The sequence below is a fragment of the Camelus bactrianus genome, chromosome X, assembly GCF_048773025.1.
Source record: "Camelus bactrianus isolate YW-2024 breed Bactrian camel chromosome X, ASM4877302v1, whole genome shotgun sequence".
In the NCBI taxonomy this organism is placed as follows: Eukaryota; Metazoa; Chordata; class Mammalia; order Artiodactyla; family Camelidae; genus Camelus; species Camelus bactrianus.
This window is the reverse complement of record NC_133575.1, coordinates 30,444,421-30,456,494: the sequence shown is the minus strand read 5'-3', so window position 1 is coordinate 30,456,494 and position 12,074 is coordinate 30,444,421. Positions and strand designations below refer to the sequence as shown.

The following is a 12,074-nucleotide window of genomic DNA, read 5'->3' as shown; positions in this document are numbered from 1 at the left end:
GTTTATGCTGGGCTACTGTCACCACGATTAGAGCTTAAAAGAAAAATAAAGTGTCTTTCACAAAAGAAGACTAAAAGTACCTTTCAGTGCTGTTTTCAGCAAGTTGCTGTGTTTGAAATTCTATATTTTAGCCAGCTCCAAAGCAGTGAATGGATTAAGTGCCAAGAGTATATAACCTTTCATTTACTGGCCACAGGCTGGAGGCCAAGGGTTTTACTGTCCTATTGCGTCTGTAACAAATTCCAACAAACCTGGTGACTTCAAACAATGTCAAATTATTATCTTACAGTTCTGGAAGTCGGAAGTCTAAGATGGGTCTCACTGGGATGAAATCAAGGTGTTGGCAGGGCTATGTTCTGTCTGGAGGCTCTAGGGAGAATCTATTTCCTTGCCTTTTCCAGCTTCTAGAATCTGCCTACGTCTTTTGGCTCCTGGCCCGTTTTTCTCCATATTCAAAGCCAGCGAGGGCAAATCAAGTCTTTCTCATGCTGCATCACTCTGACTCCGGCTTATCTGCCTTCTACTTTCATTTTGAAAGATGCTTGTGGTTACATTGGGCCCATCTGGATAATCCAGGATAATTTCTCCATCTAAAGGTCAGGTGATTAGCAACCTTAATTCCAGCTGCAACTTTAATCACCCCTTGCCATGTAAGGTGATATATTCACAGGTTCCGGGGATTAGGACACAGACATCTTTGGGGGACCATTATTCTACCTGCCACACCCAGCTTTAACAGAACTGGAAAATGTTACTTATAACATCTCTCTCATCACCCATCACTTCTAATCCTTCTATTCTCTACATCAGTCATCAGATGAATGTTTCCAAAGGTTCCAGGTTTATTAGAAGCTGTTACTCAGGCAAATGTGATAAAATAGACCCTGTTTCATAGATTACATTCTACTTTTGATTGTTTTTGCTTAGTTCTAGTCTCCTGAAATTTGGAAAAAGGTCTCTGTTCCAATTATCTATTGCTGTGTAACAAACCACTCAGTGGCTTAAAAGAATGAAAATATTTTGCACACAAGTCTAAAATTTGGACAGTGCTTGATGGGGACAGCTTGTCTCCGCTCCACTTGGCATCAGCTAGAGTAGCTCGAAGGCTGGGGGCTAGAATCAATTGAAGGCTTGCTCACGTGTTTGGCAGTTGGATGCTGGCTGTTGGCTGGGACCTCAGTGAGACTGTCAGCTGGAACACCTACATGTGACCTCTCCATGTGGCCTGGGCTTTCTCACAGCATTGCAGCTGGGTTCCAAGGACAAGCATCTCAATAGACAGCCATGTAGCTCATATAAGAGGAAGAAGTATCACCATTTATGGTCTGGCCTTGGAAGTGATGGCCACATTGATTTTGTCAAGGCAGCCACCAAGCCCCACCTAAATTCAAGATGAGGAGACAGAGATTCTACCTCTTGATGGAAGGGGGCGAGGTTGTTGTGGAAGGGCATTTAGGGCCAGAAATCACTTTGTGGTCTTTTTTAGAAAATACATTTTGCTACAACTTCTCTGCTACTTTTCTATTTCTTCTCTTCATTTTAAGTCTCCTTTTTCTTCCATTCTATTTGTCTCCCTTATATAATTGCCAACTTTGGTCTTTTTTTTTTTTTGGTCCCTCACTTCTTCTGTCTGAAAATCAGGTCAACCCTGATTTGGCAAACAATAGTTCATAAGATGATGTAAAAAGACTATAGCATGTCCACAGAGGGACATCCAATTGCTGGAATCAGATTGTTCAACCATTTTGGACTGACAAAAACGGCAATTTCATATGCTTCAACCGAACTTTGGCTGCCTTTCTAGTCAGAGGAAAAGGTACCACAACCTGCTATCAGAGGAGAGTGATTACCTCCCTACTCCTCAGGTTTCCAGTGGGTGGGAGGGTCCTGAAACACCTTTCTCCAACACTCCTCTTATCACAACGAACCCAGGGATGCTGGAGTGACATCTGGTAAATTTGGAAAGACTAAATTAGGCAGGCTTGACTTGGTGCCTCTCTTCTTCCACTTGGGGCCAAACTGGCTGCAGGGAGCAGGCCTTTTCCTCTGCTCCCTAGCCCACTAAAGGGAAAGGGCTTCTGAGATTCCTCCTAGGCCCCAATAGCTGGGTTAAACATCTAAACTTCTGGCACTTTCCACCCAAATATTTAAGCTATGAAAGCATGGTCAACAAGTATTTATCACAACAGAAACTAAATTATACCCTCAAAGCATCCATGAGTTATGAGCTGCAATGTCAATTAGACGCTACAAAATACTACACTTTGTTTTGAATGACCAACATACACTAACTACACTCCTTGCATTCTACACATAGTTTGGCTACTAGGAAACATATCTGTGTTCTTTCACAATGCATATGTTTCCTTTAAAAAAAAAAAAAAGCAGGGCTTCAAATTAACATCACATTGTGAACAACTAGAAAAATGTAAATACCTTGGTCAGAACTACCAATGTGGTACTTTCGGTTTCATCTTTCCTTAACTACCAAACAGGAAATCTCCTCAATTAGATGTCTGCTAAGTAGAAAAAAAAAAAAAAGCCATTATCCAAGGACACAGCAAGCTCTGTCAGGTATTTCAACACGGTGAAGAGTAGTCAGGTTTTAATTGGCCCTATTGAGCTCACCCACAAGCTACAACATTCTTTACCTCAGCAGTGTGGCATTCAAAAGGGAAAAAAAAAAGCCCTACAGTTAGTTTTTACCTTTAAAAACATCAAATGAATCACGTTCAGTTTCACCCTGTTAACTGAATGCTCGTTGATAAAAGTGCACATATCAACACTAGTAAGATTGGTATCGAACAGTAAAATAGATTTGTGAAAACGCCCCACCCCCGACATTGTTTCCTTGCTAAAATAAAAAAACTGGGCTGTATGTTTTACTAGTATTTTCTCAGTCTTCTTAGCCGCTGGGTTTGCAAGCACTTTCTCTAGACAGTTCGAAAGTCAGAAAGTGACCTTCTATAACCCTGTTCTTAACTAAATGATAAGCACTTTCTCCAATCAAAATTCTTACCGGTTTGGGATTGCTGAAGTTGGGCACACCAGCAGATATATTTTTAAAACTGCTAGGCAAAGCATTCTGAAACATTAGACAAAGAGGTAATAAAATATAAGAAAAAGAATGGGAAGATACAAAAAAAAGTTCCTCTTAAAAATAGAGAATGCCAAAACAGGAAGGGCTGATGAGATAGTTGTAGTTTTAGCGGGCTTTGTTTAGACAGATGCACGACTATTAGTTTCTGCTTTAACTTGACCAAGACTTTTGACACTAAAAAGAAAACAGCTAACTCAATAATAATTTTTTTTTAAAAAAAGCAAGATGAAAGAACATTTGAGGAGGTGAAATCTTCAGGGTTTTACAGAAAATGTATCCATTCGAGTCTTTACCAAAATCAGCACCGTTCAAGCACTGAATAGCAGCAAGCAGCTGGAAAAGGTCTGTATACAGATGCGGTTTTCCTTTTCCTTTACCACCATTTCATTAAGTAAATAACATTCTTTCAGTGGAGCACAGAGACTCCTGAGGGATGTCGGAAATAGGGAGAAAAAGTATGGAATCCCTAAGGCTCGAGCTGCTTTCACCTCTTACTTCCTTTCTGCAGGTTTTCAAAACCTTTGTTCACCCTGAAACCCAGGGAGGCGGAGACAGGAGAACAAATGGGAACCTCCAGCCTACACTCTCCCCCTCATCTTCCCCCTCAAGCTTCACCCTTGGGCAGCCCAGTTTGCATGGCCAAGCCCCGTCCAGCAATCAAGCATGTTCACCACCGGGAGGATAAACTGAGGGCAAGTGCCTTTGGAGTCCCTGGAATGGGCCCAGACCATCGGGACAGGGAACCCTGGGGACACAGGAACCCAAGCGAGGTCTAGAGGTAAGGGAACAAGCTCAGGGCATTCCCTTGGCTCTGAAGATTCCTTGCCCATGGGGAATCGGAAGGAGTGTGGGGGCCCTCTAAAATGGGGGTCCCAGGGAAGGAGCTCTGGTTGCATGAGGCAAAGGATAATACTGGCTTCCAGATACGGAAATGGTTATATTGGTGGTAGACTATCTTATCGCCACTACTTACGGAAAGTTGTACATAGTTTCAAATGAACTAACTGGAGGCCTAATATTTAGAGTAACTCAAGAACAACCTTTAAATTTCCCTGAGTTATTAAAAAAAATTGGACATGGCCTTAAAAGAAAAGATAGAGTAAGTTTACAAAATAATTTTAAGTTTAAATTGTCTTGCTAATTAAAGCAACTTAGCCTCGATCAGAAACTACATAAAGTTTGAAATTTTAAAAAGAATAACAATTAAGAGACCAATCCCTTAGTCTACATAGCTGAAGTTTTCATAAGCTTCTGATCTAGAATTTTCTATTTGTTGGGGGTAAAAAATGCCTCTAGAATTTTAAAGAAAACAATCTGTCATTATTTTGTTCAAAACTCTTCAAAATAAATCACACGAGGATGTAATGACTGGTATAAATGTACTAGATGCCCTATAAAAAGATAATTGCCTTTTTAAAAAAAAAGTATATAAGATTTGAACCCTCAATCTACCAGAACTGCGTCCAGTTTGCAAACATCTGAGGACCACAGAGGAAGAAGAGGAGAGGGGGAGGGGAGGAGAGGAAGCCACTTTTTCCCAAATGATTTTTGTTCAGCAACTAAAAATGAAGAGGTGTATGCAAATGACAATAACTTTCATTTTTTGAAAAAAATTGTTAACAGTAACTAGTTTTCAAGTTGGGCCAAAGAATGATAATCCCAGCAGCCGTGACATGCTAACAATGAGTTCAGGTTCAGAGAAAGAGTAAATTAGGCCAGACCACTAAGGAACACTGTGTAAATGTAAAACACGAAAAGCCCCATGTGAGCAAAGCAGAAAGCCGCTTTCAGAGGCAAAAGCAGGCCTTCTCAAAGGTTTTGGTGTGAGGTTTTGATGTAGAAAATTCTTAGCAAATGTAAATATCTGGAGGGTAATCAATTTCAATCTGAGCTGTTCCTTTCGGCCCAGTTCATCTATTCATGCCTTCCCTCTAGTCTGGCAGAAAACGATGATTTCTGAGAGCTCTGTGAAGGAGGGGCCGCACAACGTTTGCAATTTTTAAAATCTATAAAGTACTTTTGAGTTTCTTCAGGAAAGACTTGACAATGTAAAATCACTTATCACTTTACCTTGGAAGTTAAAGCACAATTTTAAATGGCTTGAGTTTTCACAGATGAATCTGGTTGAGGATTTGACCTTTTGTTTCATAAACTGAATCTAAATAAAATAGTAGTTACATCAGTGGAATAGCACTGGGCCAGACAAACCCTACTGGTTCATAAAAGAATCCAATCCTCTTGAACAGTGATATCACTACTCCTAGGTCAGAATCAATATTTATACATAAAAATAGTCTTACATGACTGTTCTCAAAAATAAAGTTAATAACTTTATTATGAGAGTTTAGTTTTGCTATCAGCATCTACCTTTCTGTATTCTATATACAAGAATGATCTGAAAACAACTTGCAGTTAACATCTCATAAAATTCTTGATATCACCTGCCAAACTGTGACTACTTGGTTTTAATTCAGGTTCTTTCTTGAGACTTTGAGAAAAGAAATAGTTTACCTGTTGTTTCATGGATGTAATTGAAATTATGCTTTTTGTTAAAGTGGGCATATTATCCCAAGCTTCATATATCCCTGTAGAAAGGCAAAAGGGGAAATATAAAGATACAAACCAACAATTAGAGAACAGGAGTGTCTAAAGAAACTTCTAAGCATCAGACATTCTATACACCATCTCCTTTCATTCTCGCTGCAACTCCATGAAGTAAGCCTTGTACTTATCATTATGCCGAATTTCAAATGTGGCAACAAGCTCGGAGAGTTAAATACTCACAATTAATAACGAGGGGATCTGAACATACAACTTTCTGGCTCAACATCTTGGCTTTTCTTTCTAACACGTGGCTTCTCTAAGTTTCTGTTTTTAAAATTTTTTGCTTATACTTTGATATTTTCAAGGGGTTACCAAGCAAGAGGCCATATTCCTTACTTCTGGTGCTGCCTAGCTTATCTTTCTATATTAACGATTAACTTTCTCTGGCAACACAGCCAGCCTTGGCACTTCTCCATTTTTTTGCTGCTGCTAAAAGCTGATAATAGGCTTGAGCTGCCCACACCACAAAAAACTTTTGGTTTGTTTTTTTTTAACTGCAAAGTTACATGCATTTTGAAGTCAAGCTCTATGAGCTTAGAGAATGTCTCATGACTTCAAGATCGAAAAAGGAAATTGATCTAACACTTAAAATACAGAGCACTATGTTTCGCCTGTCCCAGTCTCCCAGGAAATCATCATATTGGCATCTAAGGAAGTGTTTCGAAGGGCCCCACTGCAGTCTGGCTCAGATCTGCTGCCCACAGCTGCAGATCGGCTTACTGGAAAACTGGAAGCATTGCTGGGCACAGCTTTACAAAGCTTAGCACTTCACTGGAACTCGTCGGAGGCCATGGCACATGTTATAACACACTTAAGTATCTCCTAAGACCAACAATAAAAACTGGTAAGTAAAGACCAGCAAGGTGTGTGCACTAGTATTAGCTGGTGTTTTTCTTCTAATTCTTTACTTCTCAGTGGCCAAGTGAAATTTCTGCCTTAAAAATAAGTTTTTATGCCTCCAAACACATGGTTTATGCTTGTGCCTCTTAAAAAATTCAAAAAGTTAAGTAAGCACTCCAATAAGCTAGTCAAGTTGGTTGAAAACTGTAATATATGCACCTTCTCAAGTACTTTGAATATTTATGAATTTTGTTGAGGTGTGTATGGGCTTAGCTTGGTACTGAATTAGAAATAAAATAATTTCTGAATTAGAAATAGAAATAGATCTTGTTAGTAGCTGCTTCCCAAACAAAACTGAATACTTAGAGAGATGATTATCCACCACTTTGAAATACCAGAGGGAAAATAAAATTTACTTTTCTTAAAAAGAAAAATCAATTAAGTTTATTTTTATTTAACTACTAAGCCATCCATTGGCGGATCAGAAAGCAACAAACTTGTTGAGTTTCGTTAACACATCTGCTTTTTTTATTTTTTAGAATATAGTCTACATCTGGATTAAAAAAGTTTTAAATAAACTTAAGACATATAACAACAATGGAACCCTTCATAATTCTATGTACAACACGGATAGAATGTCAGGTGGTTCCATTTCGGTTAAGTCCACTTTCTCGTAATAATGTTATTATTTTCACTGGCTGAGTGGCAAGCTTCGTACAAGCTGGCACAGTGCCAGCTTACACACACTGGGTGGGGGTGGCGTGAAAGGGATGGGGTAGGTGTGCCACAGGACACATATACAGTGTAACAGAAAATCATTAATAAAGTAGTACCGGTTACCGACAGACAGTGCTGTTTGTGCGCTTATCACAATGGAATTGCCGAAGTTTCAGAGCAAGGAGGAGATTCGAAATACTTAAGACAGGGCAACTGTTACAAAAAGAAATAGTGCAAACAGGAAAACTGACGCAATCCTAGTAACGCTGCGGCCTCCACCGGCCCAACGGCAGGGCGGCTGGAGGCTGCGCGCCCCGCCTTCCCCAGCGCCCGGCTCCGGGCGGCGCTCCCAAGTGTGGCAACCCAGCGCCGCGCCCCGGAATGGCCCTTTCTCGGCCCTTCTCCTCCGGAAAGAACAGAAAAGAAACTCCTGGAAAGGCACAGACTGAATGCAGGGCGTCAACTCAGTCCCATTCCACCAAAGTCGAACACAGCCCCCTCCCCACCCCCACCTCGGGAGAGAGGGACGTCCTTGAGCACCCCCCTCTTTCGCCACCACTTGCCTCTCCTCTCCCAAAAGAAGCCCCCTTCTCCATGCAACCCCGCCGCGTCCCCTGCACGTACGCAGCCGCCCAACTTTGCTGTCCGCCCATCGCGCCCTGCAGCCAGAAAGAAAATAGCTTTGAGGAAAGAGAGAGGGTGAAAGATGGAGCCGGGAAGGGTGCTGGGCAGCCGCGGGCGACCCGCCTCAGTGGCCCCAATTGCTGAAGCCGATCTCCTGCTTGTATCTGTTGGTGAGGATGTTGGCTTTGCGCGTGAGTTTGGAGAGCACAGTGTGCAGCCCGCGCAGGTGGTAGTGGAACTGCTGTTCCAGGTCCTCCTCGCCGGCGTCCGCGCCCTCCAGGTGGCTCAGGTCCACCAGGATGTCCTTGGACTTCCAGGCGCTTCCCTCCTCGCTCCCCACCGGCGGCGGCGGCTGGTGCAGGACCCCCCACTCGATGTCGTTACGGATGGACTTGAGCAGCACGTAGTGGCTGTACATGTCCCGGGAAGGCGTGAAAAAGCTGCCGTTGGCGCTGCTCGGGCCGGGGGCCGGGGGCGTGCGCTCCTGCAGGCAGTCACCACTGCCGCCTACCTCCACGCCGACGTCGTTGTCCAGCCCAGGCTCGGCCAGGGGCACGTCGCGCAGCAGGCTGGGCACCATCACCGTCTGGTCCATGTTGTTCACGGCGCCAATGAAGCGATTCATGGCGTTAAAGAGCGAGTGCTTCTGGTTGTAGGTGTCGCAAATTTGCATCATGGTGGCCGCGCGGGCGCCGAAGCCCTAGGACGCAGGGGCACGGGATGGCCGGCTGGGGCGAGGGGCTGCCCGCCTTCACGCGCTCTCTGAAGCCCTCGCCGGGGGCCTGCTTAAGCTGGTGCCACGGGATTCCCGGCTCCTCCTCCGCCCTCTCCAACTCTCGTCTCGCTCGCAGCCCGGCCCTGCGAGATGCGCGACTTCTCCTGGCTTGGGTGTCCGGAAGCTCGCGATAACCGCGCGTTGGTATGGGTCGCGCCCTGGCCTGGTTGGGAAACGGGGACGAAAAAGAAAGATTATTCACCCGGCTAGGGTGCCCGGCGCCCCCGCCTGCGCACACCTCCCTCCCCAGTTACTGCTCGCCTGGGACGGCGCCCGGGTGGCTCCCTGCAGCCGGGCGGTCCCACTTCCTCTCCCGCCCAGCGCGGCGGAGAGAAGGAAGGGGTGCTCCCCACTCCCGTCCCCCTCGGAAAAGCCTGAGTCCAAGCACTCACGCTGACGGGTCAGAGATGGGGCTGGGGCACGCACCTCCTCTGGCGCCTCGAAATCTCCTGCTGCTAGGTAGCTCAATGTTCCCGCTGCTGGCGGCTGCTGCCTGCGGGCGCTGCTGCGGTCAGTGGCCGGACTGTAACTGCGGGTGGTGGCGGCGGCGGCGTCGGCCCTCTACCCATCCCAGGTGCTCAATTTATAGAGTCCCGGAAATGTGTCGCCGGACCTCAGGGCCACCCCCGGTGTCTCCTCCTCCCGCCTCCCCGGCAGCGCCGAGATAAAAGGCCCGAGCTCGGGTTGACCGCGAGTAACTCTCAGCCCTTTCTACAGTGGGGGCGGCGCACGCCGGGCCAGCTCCGCCTCTCGCCTGATACCCGGGTGTAGGGAGGGCGCAGGGCAGGCAAGGGCAGAGGAGGGATCGAGCAGCCGCACCCCGCCGGCGCTGAGCGCAGAGCAGGCCAGCTTGGGGGGAGGGCCAGGCACTGCGCGGGTTAAAAAGGCCCCGGCATCCGGACCGACAGGAGGGCGGGCTGGAGTGCGGGGGGGGTTGGGTGGGCGTTGCTCACGCTCCCTGGGTGGGATGACAGAATTGCCCGCACCCGGGTTGCAAAGTGAGGCCCTCAACCCAGCATCTATACTGGCGGTGGCCCGGAAACTACCGATCCGGTTTATTATTAGCCGTCGGGGCAGAGGGAACCTCAGCAGGCGCAACTCCTTCCAGAGACTCTTACGTAAGAAGGGTGACTGGGCATGCCGGATGCACGTGGACGTGTGGTGCTCCCGCGGTGGCCCTGGCCTTGGCCAGCTGCTTGGGGGAGGGGAGCCTTGGAGGCTTTTGCCTCCCTCCTGGCGAGGTCTTCCCCAATCTTTCCTGTAACAGCCTTTGCCAGGGATGAAGAGGGACCATCATCGTATCTGCACATTTTCCCAAGGCATCAGATGTGGCAATGGGGAGAAGTAGCCCAAATTCCTGACTTTTGTCCAAGTCCCTCTACTCAGAGATCCCAGGCCGTGTGGCCTTTTGGCTGCCAAAGGGCCAAGAGAGAGTGACAGTAGGTAGGTCCGGTGTTGGGTGTCTTTCATCATTTGACAGAAAAGTGGGGAGGTGTCCAGTATTTTCTTTTTTTTTGAGAAGGGAGTTTGAAATGTTCCTTTCCAAAAATAGTTCTTAAAACGCAAGGTCATTTTAAAAAAACCTAAACTACCTACCAAATCGCTGTATTTAATTTTTAAGAGGCTTGCACCTTAAATTTCACTTTGGGACTCCAAACTCAGCCCGTTTTCATTTTTATTTTACCATCTCACTTCCCATGCCATGTCCTTCATCTGCCAGTGTTCTCCAGCAATAGTACAGATAATTCAACAGTTTCTAATTTTGAATCTCTTTTTTCTAAAATCTTTCAGGGGTGTTTTTTAGTACACTGTTTTGTCACAGGACAAAAAGTGCCAAAAGGGAGAAGCACATAATAAAGGGGGTTATTTTTTTCTTTCTTTCACCTTAATGATCTATATTTAATTTTTTTTCTCACAGCAAACCATCTTCCTAATTGTCTTTCGAATGTAAATCTGACTTGGTGCTATAAGGGCTGGGCAGAAGTCTGTGACTCCTGGAGACAGAGCCCAGCCTGGGGAGCCCCCTTCCCTGGGCATATTAGCTCTGCCAGATCACAGCCCTTGTTTTCTTACCTATAAAATTGGGATGTTACCTGCTCAACCTATCAGGGCCTTTGGGAGGATCAATGGGAAGAAAATGTAGCAGAAAAAAGCATTATATAAATTTCGAGCATTAAAATAATCTCACCCCCCTCTTTGCACACGTGGAGACTTAGAAACTCTTCCAGCCCCAGTTTCCTTATCAACAAAATGGAGTTACTCTCATGGGTTGTGACAAATTTTGGTCAAGGGTGATTAGATAATAGATGTAAAAATTATTATGTAAATTGTAAACTTTATAAAGATAAATTGTACTTAGTATAAGACCTCATCATAGTCTAGAGGTGTTATGTGAAGATTCAGAAACCTTAAAAATGTGGAAATGGTCTATGATGAGCTACAGACACTTCCCCTGGTGCTTAAGCAGCCAGAAAGTACAAAGTAGTCCAGCTTGATTTTCAGCCCTTATGTGCAATGACATACAAAAAGCATTCCAAGAGGTAATCTCGAAAAAAACACACATCCAGTTTCCAGTAACTGATTCCCTATAAATTAAAACACATTTTGTCCCCCAAGACAGACCCTCTTGATATTTTAAGTACGTATGCCTCTGGATGAAAACTTGTATTCAGATTTGAGTTATTAAATGCCAGGATCCTGCTTTTTTCCTTTCCAGTTCCAGCAAAGTGCGATAATAACTCGCAGAAAACGCAAATCCAAGTAATCTAGCAAAGGGACCCCAGCAAAAAAAAAAAAAAAAAAAGAAAAGAAAAGAAAAAAAAAGCCCAGCCTGGGAGAAAGCTCCTAATGCCTTCTCTTTTCGGCCTCCACTCCTCTGATCTGTTTCCTTCCTTCCTCTCGTGTCGAGGTCACTCTCCATCCGCCAGTTTCTCGATTCCTGTTCTTTCACATTTCTTAAACACTGTTAAGAGAAAGATGGCTCATGCACCTGCCTGCAAAACTTCCCAAACCGGGTCTCCTTGGCTCCCCTTGGGCCAGAACAACAACTCAAGCCCACCGGGGTAACTCCGGAACGGAAAGGTCGGGGTCCAGAGTTCCCGGCCCTTGGAATCACCCCACCACCGCCCCTCCTGCTTCAGCCAATCAGGTGCCGTCACAGAATATTATGCAAATAAGCCTTCGCGCCCCAGCCAGTCAGGAGCCACAGCCCCCTCTCCTCAGCGTCCTCTTTCACCCGAGCCGCGCCGAAGTGGCGGCCGCGTCTGTGGCAACCGGCGCGCAGCCAATTTTCCTTCCTCACGCGGAGGAAAAAAAATGAAAATGGTTCCCCGGGCTGACTTGGAAGGGAAGCGGGCGGGCGTAGCCCGGCGGGAGGCGAAGAGCCTCTCCGGTCGCCCCAGGCACTTTCCCAGT

General features: G+C 45.7%; 1 protein-coding gene across 2 annotated transcripts; it reads right to left on the bottom strand.

Annotated features, from left to right (window-relative positions):
- Positions 1-7,049: 7,049 nt before the first annotated feature.
- On the bottom strand, positions 7,050-9,552 carry MID1IP1 (MID1 interacting protein 1). Of its 2 annotated transcripts, none has more exons than XM_010949524.3 (2): positions 9,053-9,552; positions 7,050-8,823 (listed from the first exon to the last, which is right to left on the bottom strand). In XM_010949524.3, the coding sequence occupies exon 2, from the start codon at positions 8,559-8,561 to the stop codon at positions 8,010-8,012; it is 552 nt and encodes a 183-aa protein (XP_010947826.2). In that variant the 5' UTR covers positions 8,562-8,823; positions 9,053-9,552; the 3' UTR covers positions 7,050-8,009. The 2 variants fall into 2 exon arrangements, with proteins under 2 accessions (XP_010947826.2, XP_010947825.2); XM_010949523.3 differs by having other exon boundaries at positions 9,087-9,552.
- Positions 9,553-12,074: the final 2,522 nt, after the last annotated feature.